The following is an 18,470-nucleotide window of genomic DNA, read 5'->3' on the forward strand; positions in this document are numbered from 1 at the left end:
AGCCGCGGGTTCCCACAGAAACATGGAATTAACGGTGCAGGTGCACGGAGCTGGCTGAATACAGAAACCAGCTTCTCCTGGCACGGGGAGCCATGCTGGAATTTCACACCTGCCTGGGTTCTGAAATGCAGCAGCAATGCACACGATGTGCCCTGAACATAAAGCTTTCAGCCGACTAACAACGGGGTTTAATATATTGGTATTTTCTCTTTAGAGATACTCGCCTGTTTGAGGCCAAACTACTCACAGCAAGGCTTGGTAACCCTCTATCTGTTTGATATCTGTTAGCTGGGGCTAAGAACCTCTGGTGATCTGGGACTGAGTGCTGGAGGGGGATGCACCATCAGCTGATGGAGATGGGACACTCTGCCTTCCTTCCCAGGTGGGTTGTTTGGGAGGCACCAAAGTGGCCACCAAGCATTAAAAGCCCTTAGAACAAACACACATCTGCTCCTAACAGGATTTAGAAGTTAAATTTGCAATGATCCAGGGCCTGTTAACCCGAAATCTGGATCACCTTTTCATGCTCGTTTAGTGTTTTGGAAGGAATTCCACAGACAGGGAAAAGGAAGAACAGTGGGGTGTTGGCTGATGAAGCACAACTGGCTCTGTCTTTTGACCCAGGGCTCTTCCCTGCTCCAGAGTTTGCTGCACCAATGTCTCCCTCTCACATGCAGAGCCCTCCAGCTGCAGGAACGTGGTGCTTTCCTCACGAACAGACAGAACTAATGGCCAGAAAGAGCACTGGAAATGCCGAATTCAGAGTCCAGCCCTGCAGATTCTCCTTACACAAATTCACTGATTGATTTAAATGGGATTTGCAACTGCATAAGGAGAAAAACTGGAGGGGTCGGCAGGTTTCCCATGAAACAAACAGAGCCTGCTTGAAATGAGGTATCATTTGGTATTGTGGCATATTAAATGTGTTAGATGTGCAGAAAGGCAGAGCAGGGAGAAGCAACTGAAGTTCAAGGAGTTGTCCAACCTGCCCAAGTGCTCATTTAAACATACGCTTTTGTTCCTGAGAAAATTAAATAACTTAAGGTCCTTCTCTCTCCAGCTCCAATTTTTGTAAAAGTGCCTCATAAGATGTGAAATCATTAATTAAAGAAGATTCCTCAATTATTCTCTCTGACCTGTCACAGTTACTTGTTTAGTCAGCATTAAGAATTCAGCAACATCTTCAAAGGCTTTTCAAGACACCACCTGTGAACTAATTATGCTGAAGGAGGAAAGATTTGTAAGGAGCTCCGGCTCCTGGCGCTGGCTGACAAAACAGATACCAACGGTGGCCCCAATTTTGTAACTTTTGCAGCTAATTCTACATGCTTGAAGCACTGTCACTTCAAATGAGGAAAGTAAATCCCCAAATGTACCGAAAAGGGCTCCAGCAGAGAAATGCACAAATGTGTCACCAGGGCTCTCAAACACGGCGTTGCTTTGCACGCATTAAAAATGTCTGAAATGCTTTGTCCCCTGTTGTTGGGAACCGGGGGGGGGATCCTGAAAGTTCTCCAGGATTGCTACAGATTCCTCACTTTCTACAAAGAGCAACTTCTGAGTTTGATCTTTAAGGAGGGTCCTGGGAAACTCAAGCAGTGATGATGGAACATCAAACATCCCGTCAGTCGTTTCCCATCATTTCTGGGAGAGCCTTGGCCTCCAACTCTCCCTCACCCTCCTGCGGTCAGAGACTGACTTGCTTTGGGGTGTTTTCACAACCTCTGGCTCAGTACTGAAACCCTACAAAGGCTCTGTGTCCTTCTCCAGGGAAAACATCCCCTGAAGCTGCACTGAAGTGGTAAAGGATGGTGGTAATTAGCTAATTAGCTGCAGAGCCTTGATTGAGCAGGAAGGAGGCTGATGCTCTGTCTTCTGGCTGATGTGAGACACGAGGATAAAATGAGTTCCTACAGATTATCCATGTTTTGTATTCCTGCATGAGGGAAGCGGGGCAGCCAGACAGACCCAAAGGACTCTGTGGCCAAAACCTCCTGGGAGGACCTTAAACAAAGCCAGAAATGTCCCTGCTCATGGCAGGGGGTGGAACAAGATGATTTTAAGGTGCCTTCCAGCCCAAACCGTTCTGTGATTTATGATAAATCTAATTTTCCTGTCACAAGCAGCTATGGACGAATAACCCAGGCTTTCTGCCACCACTTCCCACCCCAACCTGCTGCCTTCCCTGCTGATGCTGCAGCACATGAGGGACTCAGTTCCTGAAACTCTGGGAAGTTTTTCATTGCCTCTGCAGCTGAATAACTTGGTAACAATAGCGCTGGCACTATCCAGCTATTTACCAGGCTAAAATTAGCCAAGTAGAGGGACTATCACAGTGTTATTTAATTATGGAAGGCAAACAGAACAGTTCAGTGCAATGTCACTGCTGGTACCAGGGCTCATTTCCAGGAGAAAAGACTCAATACTAAATTTTCAACCATTTTGAGAACTGTCTTTAAACCCTCCTCCCCCTTTCTGTTGTCTTTCAGCAGAACAGATGTTGGTTTTCAACTGCAAACTGAGCTCAGAGTACTTTCCTTGGTAATTTAAAGCTGGATTTGCTCATGTAGTTTCATATCTACTGCAATTTTAATGATTCCCAAATTTTTCCTCTGTTGCGTTCAGAGGTTTTCATATTCTCAATTTCATGTTTGGAAAAAGCCCTCTCTATTTAGCACCGTGCTTTCAGAATTAAGAGAGGGATCATTATTAAAGGGCTCTATGCCTTTCCATTCCCCCATCTCCATCCTGCTCCCAAAAATACATGTAATTTTGCTCATTTGGTGCACATTTATGCAGACAAGAATTCAAACACATCTCAACGCTGTGCTACTTGAACAGCAGTTTTTGCAAGTGAGGAATGACTGTGCCTCTGTTGGAGCGCTCACTGATGGAGATTAAACCCAGAAATGTTACTGGAGTCCATTCCAACTGCAACCACCCAGCATTATCTCTCCTTCCCTGAACAGAGCTTGGAACAGCATCAGGCTGAGGGCACTTTTTCAGGAATTACAAACCCCAGAGTTAAACAACACACAGAGTGAGGGTCTCCTATCGCCACTTTGCACGACCGACACAGCGGTGACTCTTTCCTTCGTCTCAGCTTCTGTTAACTCGAAAAATAATTCCCCAGCTTATTTTCAACTCCTTGGTAGTCCAAGGCAACTGTGGAAAATCCCAAGGATAGGGACTTTCATTGCAAGCACTATCAGCTGTTTGCAGTCCAGCCCCCCCCATGTGCGGGTTTGGATGGAGGCTGCTCCTGCAGACATCACTCAGAGGGTTTGCTGTGGCTCTGGCACAGCACAGTCTCTGCCCTAAGGAGATGGAGAGCTTTGGGAAGTTCCCTGGGGCCCGGGGAAGGCAGGGAGGCAGCACCTCTGCCCCCCGAGTGACACCGGAGCTTGGCCTCCCTAAGCTCTTTAATTAAAGCACTGAAGATTTAAACCTTGCTACTCCTGTAAGTCTGAGGGTGGTGGAACCACCTGTGCCTGGTTTTCCTTCTGCAACCCTTGGTTTAATCTGCACTTTTGTCTGCCTCACTTGGTTTAATCACCCCACTTTCTGTGGCTTTCTGGCACAGTCCTTCCAATCTTTTTATCTCAGTTAGGAAATAAAAGTACACATCTGGTGTAGGTTTTGCCAGAGAAAAACTCTGCTTGTTTTTGTCTCACAGGTGGGATATTGGGAAGGAATTGTTCCCTGGGAGGGTGGGCAGGCCCTGGCACAGGGTGCCCAGAGCAGCTGTGGCTGCCCCTGGATCCCTGGCAGTGTCCAAGGCCAGGCTGGAGCAGCCTGGGACAGTGGGAGGTGTCCCTGCCCTTGGCAGGGGTGGCACCAGATGAACTTTGAGGTCCCTCCCAATCCAAACCATTCCATGTTTCTATGACCACCTCCACTGAGGGTGTCCTGCTGGGGAGCAGCAGCAGGAAATCCCCAAGAAAATGGGGATGTACCACAAACATTCAGGACCTGTTAACACCTGCCAGGCACAAGGAGAGGCACTCAGCTCCCACAAACACCTCACAACAGCTCCTGGCTCCATCCCACAATCAGTCAGTGATGAGACAGCGAGAAATCTGTAAATCCTCAAACCAACATCCACATTTGCAACAACATCAGCAAAGACTCAAAGGGTGAGGTGATTCCAGAGCAGGGACTTGCCCACGCAGAGCAGTGCCCTGCGCACCCCCACCGGGACAGCCGAGAGAGACCCATGGCAGGGACAGGGATGTGGGAGAGGCTGCTCAAAACAGGGAGAAAGAGGACAAGACACAAAGCCTGGAGGGAAGACACACCAATGGAAGCACAAAGACGGAGGAGACAGTCCAGCACTACCACAACACAGCTGCCCGGGTCAGCCCCGGGCACCGATGGCAATGAGGCCCTGCAGGCACCGAGCCTCCTGCGGGGATGCGTGGGGATACTGACCTGGGCTTGAGACACGACTAGAGGTAGTAGGCTCAATAATTTCTACAAAAAGGGAAAAGGAAAAAAAAAAAGAGAACATTTGGGAGTTAATCACACATGGAAGACAAGTACAGAATGAGACAGCAAACAGTCATGCAAGAGACAGCACAGTTTTATCTCAGGTGGGGCCTCGGACAGAGCTGCGGGGCCCAGAGCTCTGTGCCTGGGGCTGCACCCCAGCCCTGCTCCTTCCCTACGTTCTGTGCACACCATCAGCACCATCACACTCCCACTGGGCCAAGCTTTTTGCCCCTGGAGCTCTCGAGCATTTCTCCGGGAAGGCACTGAAACCTGGCTAAGAGAAGGGCTTTGTTCACTTCATTGAAGGCAATTTCCTCCCATGAATATCAGTCAAGGTAACAATTTTGAACAAAGAATGTTTTAAAGCAATAGTTTTGTGCTTCAGTGAACTTTTAAGAAGGCACATCTTTTTAATTATTGAAGTCTTTCCAGAAGAAAACATTTCTCAGAAACATCAAACCCATTTGGAAGTTGTTTACTTCCCCCAGGCAACCAATACAAACAGGCAAAGTTAAGAGAAGACACAGTTCTCCTGCATCCAGCCTAATGAAACAATCACCTGTGGCTTTTCATTATAATTTGACTTTAGAATTCATTATTCTGGGCCTTTTTATTAGCTTTGAATAGTGCTATGCAAAATGAAATACCAGTCCCAATTAATCTTGCACGGAAGCAAGCTCCCATCTCAATGCAGCAATTCAATACTCCTCATAAAAAAGGTTTAACAAAATTACCAAGCTCAAAAGATCATTGACCATATCTTGACTATAACAAGAAACTAATGAAAAAAAATGGGAGCAAGTTGACAAGCAGGGATGTGCAGGGAATGGCTGAGCACACACCAGCTCCTGGCCAATTTTGAGGGGTTTTTTCCACCTACAACTGCTTTTCAGGTTAATACTGTGCAAACACGAGTCCAAGTGAAATAGCAGACAAGTATTTTCCCAAATAAAAAGTTATGAAGTTTCTTTACCCAACTGCTAAACTTCTGCTAATGCAGATGAATGTTTCCAACCTTTAAACCAATTATTCAACGCCTTGACAAACACACCGTGGGTGCTGGTGAACCCAAACCACGTTTTTAAAGTAAAATGGAACTTGAGCTGTGTTACACTTTTAATTGACATTAAAATCCACGGAGTTGGTGACACCCTCAGCATAAGAGGGGTTTCAGGTACTGAGGTTTCCTACCCCTGTGCAGAAGCAGGAGCAGTGGGGAGTGCTGAGGCCAGGCAGGTCCATCCCAGCTGTCCCACATCACTTCCCACCACGGCAGCTGGCGCACTGGGAAGGGAGAGCTGGAGGTGAGGGTGCTCTCCATGCGGGAGCATCCCAGGGATGTGCGGCTGGCTCCAGTGAGGAAGAGGGAGGATGGGGAGGATCCTCTGCAGGCTCTGTACTGCAAAGGTCTCTGCTCAGCTGGCTGAGGCACAAACAAGGCTTTTTCCCAGAATATTTAACAGAGAGAAAGCAAAACGACCCAGAAATACAGAAATATGTGAGACACCAAACTGATTTCAGTGATGCCTAAGTTTTAATCAATTGTGGACTTTGTGACATTGGTGTGGGTTGGGAAAGGGGGAAAGAGCCACGATGATGCATTGGTGGGGTTTGGATGACTCTGCTGAAAACCCCAAATCTGCTTTCTCGGGGCAGGGGTACAGGGAGGGCCTGGCTGACACCTGGAGCCCTGCCGGGGTCGGGGCTGCTGCAGGGGACGTCGAGGATTGTCCCCAGCCAAGAGGAGCTGCTGGAGCTCCACACGAGGGAAAAGGGAAACTCACCACAGCAAATGCCCCCCCACCAAAATGTTCCCCTGGGAAAGGAGGGCATGCTCCTGCACGGAGCAACCCTGGCTTCAGCAGGAGAAACAGGAATTGGGGTCAAACAAGAGACTCAGAGAGAACAAAAACCTATCAAGAATCCCTCAATTTTGGATTTTAATGGCTGTTTTAAAAGTGTGACAACAATTTGGTTTAGTGCTCTTAAATTTTTCCCAAACCTTCCCAATCCTGCTCCTCATGGATAATTATCAGCCTGGCTCAAATGTGTTGTGCAATGATGACAAAAGTTATTTTTATGGCTGCCTGAAGTTAACAGCATCTTTTCCTTGGGAATTTAGGAGTCAATCCTCGTGACTGTGGCTTCCTAGGAAAGGAAAAGCTCCTCTTTCTGCAGATGAGCACCATTCTTCCCGACAATCAGGCAAATTAACACACTCAATCAGTACAATATTTCATTAAAAAGCAAAATACCCTACCCAAACCAGCAGGGATTGTGCTGGGATCATGTCTCCTTGGGAAACATGGGATCTAGACTTAATTATAGGTGCTTAAGGTAGCATAAAGTCACAGATTCCTGGCAGCATCAAGGATGGAAGCGAAGGTGGTGATTTCATGTATTATTCTTGCAAAAAATCTCATTTTTAAATACATTATTAGATCAAGGCATTGGAGAGACGGATCTATTTCTAGTTTCAAGTTCTAAAATTCTTTGCAAATCTTTATTCATGAAAATGTTCAGGTCTATAGAGAGAAAACAAAACCAGCTGGTTTTGTGGAAGCACGCTAGGCTGGTTCATTCAAATTAAAATTTATTAATGACTCCTTAGGAACACTGGGAGGCAGGGATGTGGGGGGGAGAGGGGCACTATCTGTACCACACTTTCCTGGGACCCCAATCCTACAGTATCAGGACTGCTCAGATTTCCAAGGGTGCTTGTGGAAAAAAAATCTGCAAGTCTAATGGAAAGCCATGACTTTCTGTGCCATTTCTGTGGCTGCAGTGGGGAATTCTCCTTGAGCAGAACTTCGGAGCTTTGTTTCCCAAAGCAGAGGAAGAGCAGCGAGTGCCCAGCAGCTCCTGGTGTGCCCGTGCCACAGCTGGTGCTGTGTGTGCAGGACCCTATGTGCCCTGCAGAGCCACCTCCTCTGGGGAGGCAGGACAGACAAACCCAGCTCGTTAGTTTAAAGTGGCCCAAAAATGTGAAACCAGGAATGTTCTGGGCATAGGGATACTGGCACAGCATCCCTGGCTGCCAAATAAACATGGAAAACTGGGCATTTCTGCCCGGGTCTAAATACACCAATGCCCCAACCCCCTGATTGACTTCCTGGCCTGAACTTGTCAGTGGAGGAACTTTTCCTCATCTCCAAACTAGAGCTGCCCTGGTGCACCAGGGAAATGCTGTGACAGGCGCTGGTGTGGCAGCCCAGCTCTGCTGGGCTGGGGAAGGGGCAATGCGTGTGCAGCAATCTCTAGCACGCTGTCAGGGGAAGAAGTAAAGCCTCATGTTCTCCTTAAAATCGGTTTTGTTTGGGGGTGGTGAGCCAGATCTAACGCTGGAAATAACCCAGCCTCAGACAGTCAGCAGCTGAGTGGGTTTAAATGAAGTGGGAAAATAAACCCCACAGATTTGTAGCTGCAGCTCTAATCCTCAAAAGGGAAACCTCTGGAGAACATAAGCACTAAAGACAGCTGGGCCAAGGAGGTGAGGTTAAATGTCAAGGACATTTAGTGCTGCCTTCTACCGAAAGCACAGAGATTGTATCTAGAAATTCCTTTCTGATCCCAGGCAGAACAGAGCTGGCAGAGAAAACCTCTTACCGAAATGAGAAACCATCCCATGAAAGGCTCCCCAGCACAAGGAGGCAAATTACAGGGAACAAAAGGCGTTGGCTGCAAAAAGGCCATGCCTGGGAAAGCCAGAACGCAGCTCGGAGAGGGAACCACCGCAAACCTGCGGGAAGGCACTCCCTGACCCCAGAGATCACAGAATCATTAAGGCTGGAAGAGACCTACGAGATCATCAAGTCCAAATTAAACACCACCACGTCCACTAAACCATATAGTGAAGGAATAAGGTACCTTGAGAGAAATGCAAGCCCCTCTGCTCACAGAGGTGCGGCAGAGAAATTCAGCATGGACCCAAATCTGGTTTTGTCTCGGTTTTATCACAGGCTGAAACCCTGGCATTCTGCATAAAAACATGGGAATGGAAATTGCCAGACCAAAGTTAAAGCAAAATTCAATCAGCTCAGGAGGCTGAGGTCAGAGGGATTTAAATATGTTTGCACATAAAATTGTCAAAACAACAGTAAATTCATAGGCAGGGGAGGACAGCGGGGACAGCGGGACTGAGAATTACAGACGTGTTTGAGGAGGGCAGGACCCACAGCCGCAGCTTCCTGACATCCAAGGCTTCGGAAAAATATGAGCTGGAAGGAGCTATTAGAGGATATAGGCAGGTAAAAACAAGCAAGTAAATAAACCCTGACTTTTAGTTTACTAGAGGCCAATTACTTGTAATTATTTGCCCAGCAAATCTCCTTGTACGTGATTAGGAAGGCAGCGATTCATCAGCCCCTGTTCGCACGAGCAAAGGGGCAAACGGAGGGCGGATTCCTTCGGAAATCCAGTGTGGATCTGCACCTCCCCAGCCTGGCTGTGCTCACGCTGCTCCTCCTCGGAGCTCCTGAAATAAACCCCAGCTCCTGTGAGGAGCAAACTCGATTAATTTGGGAAGGGATTACCCGAGGGAGCAGCCTGCAGCGGGAAGGATTAGAGCCACTGACCCAGGCATGCTCCAGGCTCAGCCTCTCAGTAGCAAAGCCCAAACTTTTATCCCCAGAGACCACGGAGAGCTCAGCAAAAGAACAGAGCAGTGATCTCAGTCTGTGCCTGCAGCCAGGAGAGGAGAGGAGAGGCTCTGCCTCCCAGAGAAATACATCCACACCCAGGCAGGAGCCCAGCTCCTGTTCCAGCTCCCAGCAGAGCCAGCGGCAGGCTGGGCACTGCCCACGAGACTTCCAGCACCTTTCCATTTCACCCACCACAGTGCTGATGCTCTTTTCCAGTTCTCTGGAGCCCCCTCCCAGCACAAGCTCAGCACCAGCCCATCCCTAGGACCAGGTCTGAAGTTAAAGCTATGAATCCCATTTTTTGTTACAATGGTACCTTATTTTATCACCCTGCAGCTGGTCCAAAGCCAAACCGTTGTGTTTGGTGCAATCAAAGCTGTTGGAGGGATAACAGGTTTTAAAAATGAAAAATGTGCTTTATTGTGAGTAAAGCCACGCCTAAGCTCTGGTTTTGGGAGTAAAAAGCAACGCTATAATGCAATTCCCAGTGTTCTTCACTGTTTCAGTGGCAGGAAATCCAACACAAACGTGGAAATATTTAATTGCTTTCTGTAGCCCCTGACCCATGACATTGGTCTCTGTCACTCCTCAGGGATTTGCCAGGGCAGGGTCAGGTTGGATCAGGGAAAGGCTCTTCCCCCAGAGGGTGCTGGGCACTGCCCAGGCTCCCCAGGGAACGGGCACATTCCCAAACCTGCCGGAGCTCCAGGAGCGTTTGGACAGCGCTGCCAGGGATGCCCAGGGTGGGGGTGCTGGGATTGTCCCAGGGAGAACTTCTCCCAACTGGAGAATACAAAAAGCTGCTTTCATTTCCATCTGCATCAGTACAATTGTTGGACTTTGATCAACTTGGAGGAATCAATAACTGGACCAAAACACAACTGGCAGTTAAATACCAGCTCATTAGTTAATTAAAAAAACCCTCATAACTGCTTCAATTTATGACCTTTGATAATTAACTGGGTTTATTTAAACTAATCTCCCCCAGGCTTCATCAGCTTTGTTAAAGATTAATGATTTATTGTGAAATCGAGGTCTTTAAGCCTAGGGAAGCCAGAGCCTGTTTGAGTACCACGAAAAATGGAAAAACATTTCATAATAAATCTTTTGGATGGAAACTGTGAGTGTGTGAGTGGATGGGGCAGAGACGTGACCTTAATTTATTCTGTGTCTTTCTCTCACCCTTAATATTTTGCAATTACAATTAGAGCTTTTCTGCAGGTTTGAGTTATTACACCTTAATTGCCTCGTAATGGTTTATTTTATTTAAATGGTTTACTCTTTTATTACAGGATGATAAATATTTAACAGCTCTATGCTGGTGAGACTTTAAAAAAATAGTAATTGTGAACTTGAAGTTTAAGTTCTGAAATTGCCAGGGAGTTCTCTCACTCCATCCTCCAGCAGCTCTACACCTCCAGCTGATTGTTTTGCTTGATAGCAGGAGCTTCTCAAGAAATATTCCAGTATTTTTAAGGCTGTGGAAAACCACATTATTGACACCTTTTTGTGCCCTGTTGTAAAAGAATTCCAATGGAAGGTAATTTCTAAGAGCCTCCAGGTCTGTGGATTCCAGCCCCAAGTCCCAGACTTGTTCTCAGCTGGCAGCACAATGGGATGAATTTCAAATTTGACTTAAATTCTGATGGAATTTGATTTTCCCATGGAAAGGCAGAGAAAGATACTGAACATATTGTTTTAATGCCCCAGTCTACTAAAAGCTTATTTATTTTTTTTTAATAGGTTCCAGAGTGAACCATCATGTTTTATGTAGGATGAATGATTTTATAGTGTGAAAAAAATGGGGTTTAATTTCATTTAATTTAGTTTAATTCGATTTAATTTAATATAAATGTGAGGGGCGGTGTTGTGTGTGTGAACCAGCAACAGACAAATTTATATTTTAATTAAAAACATCCAAAATAATATTTTAATTAAAGGTCACACATTTGATTCTCTTGGCAGTAAAATTATCCTCACTCTAACAACAACTTCACATTTATAAGACACTGGTATATGCTTAAGGCTTTACCTTTTGCAGGACTGCCTTTATTTTGAATAAATGAATAAATCAGGGAACTTTTCCCTCAGCAAATGCATGTTGGCAAAAGCAGCCATTCATTTGCAGGCCACTTTTTGAGTGTCAGGAAAATATACCCACTGATGTGAGGGCACATCTTTGCATCAGTATTTACAGCACTAAACCATTAAAAATGAAAAAGTGCAATACAGGAAGAAAAAAAATCTACTGAATGAATCCTGGATTTTATCAGATCCCAAAAATGAATGTGAGCAGTGAGATCTTTAGGGGTTTCAGAAGGACCCTCAGCACCTGCACCCACCGAGGTGTGCCTGGAGAGACTCCTGGCAAGCAGAACTCAGAGGAAAACATAAACCAGGGCAGGCCAAGGATTCGTGGGCTTGGGAGAGCAAAGAGACTTCATCCCTTCCTGGGAGAGAAAAGGTGGATTTGGGTGGATTGGGCTGGATTTGGGTGGTTTGGCCATGGGGAGGGTCCGTGGAGCAGTGAGGAGCTCTGCTTGTGCTCCGAAGTGCCAGATGTGCCAGATGTGCCAGATGTGCCAGATGTGCCAGTGGCATAGGGACACACAGAGCCATGGAATGTCCTGAGCTGGAAGAGACCCACAGGGATCATCCATTCCAGCTCCTGCCCTGCCCAGAACCCCCAAATCCCACCCTGGGCATCCCTGGCAGCGCTGTCCAAACGCTCCTGCAGCTCTGGCAGCCTCGGGGCCGTGCCCATTCCCTGGGGAGCCTGGGCACTGCCCAGCAGCCTCTGGGGGAAGAACCTTTCCCTGATCTCAGCCTGAGCCTGCCCTGGCCCAGCCTGAGGCCGCTCCCTGGGTGCTGTCCCTGTCCCAGAGAGCAGGAAGAACTCACCCATCCTACACAGAGCCTCATAAGGACTTTTTTCCCAGGACACTGAGGCCCTTTCAGAGGCAAGAGGAGATTCCCAGCACTCCCAGTTTCCCACCCAGGGGCTTCCATTGCAGTTTTTTGAATAAAACAATGCAACAGTAACTGCCACAACTAGAGACAAGCTCCGACAGCACTTCTGCATCCTGAGAGGGGACATCCAATGGGCTCGTTTGATGCCAAATCCCAAAGCATTTCTCCCCACACTCTGGATCCAGTTACAAGACACTTTGGAGTATTATCAAAAACAAAAGACAATAAAAACCACAGCCAGTTTGCAGCCTCTGTGGAGGAGCTGTGCTTATGAAATATTCCACATGGTTTACAATATTTTTCCTATAATGAGGATCAGAAAAGCACCATTGGGGATGTGATTTATGACATTCTCTTCCCCTGCACACCTGGAGCAGCCCCATTCCTCGGAGAGGGGCTGCAGCCAGACCCCAGTGCACTGCCTGCCAACGGGGAAATCCATTGTTTAACCACCAGCAGCTAAGGGAAAGGTTGTGACAGCTCCCTGCTGTACCCCAGCTGTCCCTGGGGTGCCTGAGCACCCATTTCAGCTCAGATGTTGTGGTTTCCCATCAATCCATAAGGGGAAGCATCTGCCAGGGTCCCACAGGTTCTGATAGCAAAGGGCACCCCCAAACTCCAGGGATGAGCCATCCACACGTGGGAACCAGCAATGGAGTAAAAGATCAAGCCTGTGGCTGTGGCTGCCCCTGGATCCCTGGCAGTGCCCAAGGCCAGGCTGGACACTGGGGCTGGGAGCAGCCTGGGACAGTGGGAGGTGTCCCTGCCATGGCAGGGGTGGCACTGGAGGGGCTTTGAGGTCCCTCCCAACCCAAACCATTCTAAGATTAAAATAAATTGTTTTTAAATAAAATGGGTGGATGAGAGGAATGTCTCTGCTCATGGAAGAGAAAAAAGAACATTTTAGTTTAGGACACCTGACCCTGCTGCTCTGAGCACAACATCCATGAGGGCAGAGATCTGAGGAAGCTGGTCCTGAGTCTGTCCCAGTCCCGGTGCTGTGTCACAGCTTGGGTGAAGCAAAGAGAGAAACCCACGGAATTTCATACATGTGGATATGTCTATGTCACCAAAGGGACATGAAAGACAGCGCTGTGATTTAGTTGTTCAAGTTACTGTGTTCTAAAGGATAAACACTATTTGCTCACTAGCCCTTATTCCCCATTTCAGATTTTTCCAGGGAAAAGTGCTGCTTTAATGATTTTTACAGCTGTTGAGACCATAACAAAATGAAGAAAAAGTGACAAAGTTGGCTGTGTCCTTTGAGCTTGGTCTCTCATTCATATGGATAAATGGAAGCTCATGAATAATGCAGGTCTGGAAATCTGTTAGCATTTTCCTGCTCAGAAACATATGATTAGCACTGCTCTGACTCCCAGTAATGATATTCCTGTTCTCAGAGGTCACTCTTTAAATCTGCACAACTGTCGCTGTATTTCTGGAAATAAATACAGCAAAATACACACTGGAGATGCAGCAGGGGACATCTGTGAAGGTGCAGCTCCTGGGGCACGAGAGACTCATCTGTCACTGATTCAGGGAAGTGCTGGGAGCCCCCCATGCCATGGGAACACAGGGCTCAGGACAAGTCCCAAGTGCAGCAGGTGTTCGAGCAACTCACACAATCCCACACTGGTGTGGGGTGGGTTGGGAGCTCAAATCCCAGCCGGTGCCAGCCCTGCCATGGCAGGGACACCTCCCACTGTCCCAGGCTGCTCCCAGCCCCAATGTCCAGCCTGGCCTTGGGCACTGCCAGGGATCCAGGGGCAGCCCCAGCTGCTCTGGGCACCCTGTGCCAGGGCCTGCCCACCCTCCCAGGGAACAATTCCTGCCCAAGATCCCATCCAGCCCTGCCCTCTGGCACTGGGAGCTCATCACTACACTTACCAGAAAACCAGAAGAAGAAACCTGAGCAATCTGCCTGAGTTACAGCGAAGCAGCAGCTTGGACATGGGGAGCTGACTGGGAAGGGTTCACATGAACTTCAGGTACCCAAATTCCCAGGGTTTGTGGTCCATTTGTGGCCCAAGGGATGGTCCCTGTGGGATTGGGCTCACTGGGCCTTGTGGCAGCCCAGGCAGACGCTCCCCTGATGGGGGGACCGGGATTCCTGACCCCACCACCTCCCGGAGGGCTCCCCAGGTGAAAGCCTCCTGCTGCTGCTGCAGCTCTGGAATACAGGCACGGACACCTCTTTCCAGGACAGAAGCCATTCTCACCAGCAGGCTCTGCCATGGATCCATGGATTCCCACAACATTCAGAGCAAGCCCCCATCCCCACACTCCTTGCACGGATCGAACACATGCCCACCACTGGATACTCTTCAACTGCTCTGCTATTTGCTTTCACTGGCACAGCAATTTGTGAATAACTTATTTAGTAATTACCGTGTAATTATAGCTCTGCTGATCCCTGACGAGCCGAAATCCACAGACAATGCCTATCAAATGAATCATTACAATCTCTATAAATTACATGGGAGATGTGCCCATGTCACGATGAGATTCATGAAATTACTACAATTCCTGTGAAAGGAGATTAATTAAGATGGAGTTAGAGTTTAAGAAGGAGCAGCTTATCCTGCCCCTGTGCCCAGCCCTGGGGCACCTCTGGGGTGCCGTGCCCAGCTCTGGCTCCTCAGCCCAGCAGGGCCAGGGAGCTCCTGGAGCGGGGCCGGCGGAGGCTGCGCAGCTGAGGAAGGGCCTGGAGCAGCTCCGTGCCCAGCACAGGCTGAGGGAGCCGGGGCTGCTCAGCCTCGAGAGGAGCCCCAGCTGAGAGGGGCCCTCAGCCCTGGGTGTCCCTGGCTGCAGGGAGGGCTCAGGGCAGGGCCCGGGCTCTGCTCCGGGGCCCGGCAGCGGCCCCAGAGCCACGGGCAGGGCCTGAGCCCAGGAATTGCCCTGCACAGGAGGCAGAACTGCTGCCCTGGGCAGGGCCAGCCCTGAGCAGAGCCCAGAGAGGCTGTGGGGTCTCCTCCCTGGGGATATTCCAGACCTGTCTGGACTCAATCCTGGGCTCTGGGATGACCCCGCCGGAGCAGGGAGGTGGCACCAGAGGAGCCACTGTGGGCCCTTCCAGCCTGACCCAGTCTGGGATTCAAGACTTGATGCCGAACTTTCCAAGTGCAGTAGAGCCACGGAACGCTGCAAGGCTGGGGAAAAAAAGAGAAGAGCAACAATGAACGCTAATGTGGATGACTGCACTTCCAAATGCGGCACAGGGAAGCACAGCTGCCTTGCTTTGGTACAGATGTGTCCTGGAAATCAGGCAGAGCAGGGGATGAGCAGCGCTGGGCTGTGGCACCAGGCATGGAGAAACCCCCAGCGCAGGGGAATGCATCTGGTGCCTGAGGAGCCACTCAAAGGTGAGCTCAGGGAGGCGTTTGCCACAGACACCCTGCAGGAAAACAGGCTCCAGGCACAGCCAGCAGTGGTTAAAAGAACTCCCAAAATGTGTCAGGGGTTCAGACACCTCCCACACCAATTGCTGCTGTCACACCCGTAACAGCTCCTGGCCAAGGCAGGGACATTGGGAATACTGGAGCTCACACTGCTCTGGTGTCAGGGTCACACCTCCAAAGGTCAGACCCGAGCCAAGGACAGCCCTGCTCAGGCCAAAGCCAGGCTGCTGCTGCTGCTGCTCCTGCAGGACCAGCCCAGCCCAGTGAGGCACAGTGTCCCCCACAGCCCCCAGAGCCACCCCTGCCATGGCAGGGACACCTCCCACTGCCCCAGGCTGCTCCAAGCCCCAATGTCCAGCCTGGCCTTGGGCACTGCCAGGGATCCAGGGGCAAAAATAATCAACATTCAGTCATTAATCAAAAGTACTTTTTGGAACCAGACATCCTTTATACAACATTCTGCTCTGGTATCAGCAGGAGCCGATTGTTTAAACTCAGCACTTGATTAAGATGATTAAATTGAATTACCTTGATGAAGAAGCTGAAGAAAGGCACAGAACTACCTCTGTCTGTAAAATTACATTTTAAAAAACATTTATGTCCCCTTTGATTCAGATAAGCCCCAGTGTGATCCTGACTCCAAAGCCGGTTTCCCATTCCTACAGGCATTTCCTCATGTCCTTTGCAGCACCCTGGGCAGCTCAGCACCAGCCTCAGAAAAGGGGCTGGGGAAAATGGACATTTTATTGACTAAATTAAAGCTGCTACATCATGATAGGGTGCAGTCACTCCATGAGATTTGCTTCTTTCTTCCTCACATCCCCAGAACTTCAAAATTTTTCTTCTTTTCCTTGAAATATAATTTTAACTGAATAAATTAACAGAATTTAAATGATCCAGTTCTCAGGTTTATGTTTTATTTTTGAACAAAGTTAGTAAATCGAAATATTGCCAAGCCTAAAATCTGAGTATCAGGGCAATTTATAAGAAATGGTCTCTACAGGAACAGCACCTTGTCTCACAGTAAAATTCAGGTTATTGCTGTAGGTGCTTCATGGCAGAACATTTAAAAGCCAAGAAATCAGCGTTGTTACTTTAGATACGTAGGGGGAAAAGGAAGTTTCTGAAAAATTCATTACAGGCCTTTTTCTGTGAATAGTTCTGATACCACAATCAAAGCCTCTGACGCCAGCGCGTTCCACCCGAGGTGTGGAAGAGCCCTGAGAAGAGAAAGCTTTTATGCTCCATTTATTATTGCAAATGCAGTCCAAATCTCCACGTATAAACCTGGAGGCGGAATTAAGGATAACAGTAACTGAGCTCTTGATTTCCAAGGCTCGTTGAGGCACCTCAGCACTTTGTTACACAGAGGTTAATTAGTGCTTCTAGTGTGGGCTCACTGAAAACCTCTTGTTTTTAAACATCTGGAGCTATTTTTAGCTTTCTTGCAGCCGAAAAAAAAGATTTGTTTTTTCCCCTTCCTCTTTTCCTTCAGCTCACCGAGTGTCCAGACCCTCAGGAACACGCAGCAGCTGCCAGGAAGATGCAGTGGAAGCTGTGCAGACACCACCTCTCTGCATTTTCTGGTGATCTCTAAATGACAAACACTTGACTCGATAGAAGCACGCACACTTTACAGATAAATGTTTGGGTTTAAGCAACTGCTTTTGTCAATTAACCCAGAATTTATCTGGGAAATTATTCCAGTTTTGGCATTTTCTAACCTGTTGGATTATTTGCTTAAATATCAAGGTCTTGGGTTTAAAATCTATTTCCTGATCTCTCTGAAAACTCAGGATATCCTTGATCAATATCTAATTCCTTTGTAAAGCCCCCTGAGCTTTGCTCAACAACTTGATATGAAAATAAGTTCTGCACTTAATAACCTTCTAATGAAGAAGTGCTTTGCATTAGGTTTAAAATTTGCCACTGAGCACTGTAAGTGACTCTCTCCTGGGCCCATGTCATGAGAAAACTTCCTAATGCACCTTCCCCAGACTCACCAGAATTCCAATAACCCACTTTTCCTGCCCAGGATAGACAGTAATTGTGTTTAATCTCTTCACTTGAGGATTGTTTCATCCTCTGCTTCCTATCAGCCCTTTCTGAGCCTCCTCCCCCCATCCTCCCAAAGTTTTGAGGCCAAGCTGAAGTTTGTGTTCCAGATTCAGCTGTAAAATATATTTATATCATTATTTATAGTGCTATTTATAGCACTTCTTGTCCTCATCCCATTTGTTACATGAGGTATTCTTTGGACTTTCTGTTTTCTTTGATTTACAAAGTTTTCTACTCTGTGAGAAGAAACTCGAGTCCCAGTGTAAATTCCATGGATGACCTGGAATGTTTTAATCATTGTTTGGACAATGCTCCCAGGCACAGGGTGGGATTGTGGGGCGTCTGTGCAGGGAGTTGGATCAGTGGTTGCTGTGGGCCCCTCCCAACTTGAGATATTCCGTGATTTTGTGACAATTAACTGATACTTGAGATAAGATTTGGCCACACTTCAACCCCTCTGATTTATCCAGGTGGGTAAGAAGATGAGTCTGAACCCCGTGAGGTGTGGGTAACTGCAAAATTTGTGAATATAAACACAAATGGAACAAAACAGAGCATCGGGGCAACTTCAGCAAGGCTCCACAGCAAAGACCCCTGGGCTTTTGTTTGGTTTTTGCCTGATTTTTCCCTGATCCACTCTCGGGCCTTTAAATTTCTGCTAAATGTCGAGGAGAAACTTGTGTTCCTGGCCTTGCTCAAACGGGTTATTTCTGCCTCATCCCATCTCAGTCACTTATTGTCATATAATTCATAATAAAGCTCAAGCTGGAAAATGGATTTAGAGAAAATTCCTTCATAACTCTCGGTAATTGTTACCTGGAGCAGCAGTTGGCATCCATATGGAAGGAGCTCAAACCCAACATTGAACAGAATTATTATGACTTACATAAATGGAGGATTTGGCCATTTTTCT

General features: G+C 47.9%; 1 protein-coding gene across 4 annotated transcripts in view; it reads right to left on the reverse strand.

The window, feature by feature from the left end:
- NEGR1 (neuronal growth regulator 1) overlaps nt 1-18,470 on the reverse strand; it is a 194,223-nt gene that overhangs the window by 22,260 nt on the left and 153,493 nt on the right. For 2 of the 4 annotated variants that reach the window (XM_032118737.1, XM_032118735.1), the window contains exon 7: nt 4,432-4,473. The exons of the other annotated variants lie outside the window; for them this stretch is intronic. In XM_032118737.1, the coding sequence (XP_031974628.1) occupies nt 4,432-4,473 (42 nt within the window). The remainder of the gene's footprint in view (nt 1-4,431; nt 4,474-18,470) is intronic. 4 annotated transcript variants of the gene reach the window in all.

The sequence above is a fragment of the Corvus moneduloides genome, chromosome 9 (assembly GCF_009650955.1).
Source record: "Corvus moneduloides isolate bCorMon1 chromosome 9, bCorMon1.pri, whole genome shotgun sequence".
Taxonomy (NCBI): domain Eukaryota; kingdom Metazoa; phylum Chordata; class Aves; order Passeriformes; family Corvidae; genus Corvus; species Corvus moneduloides.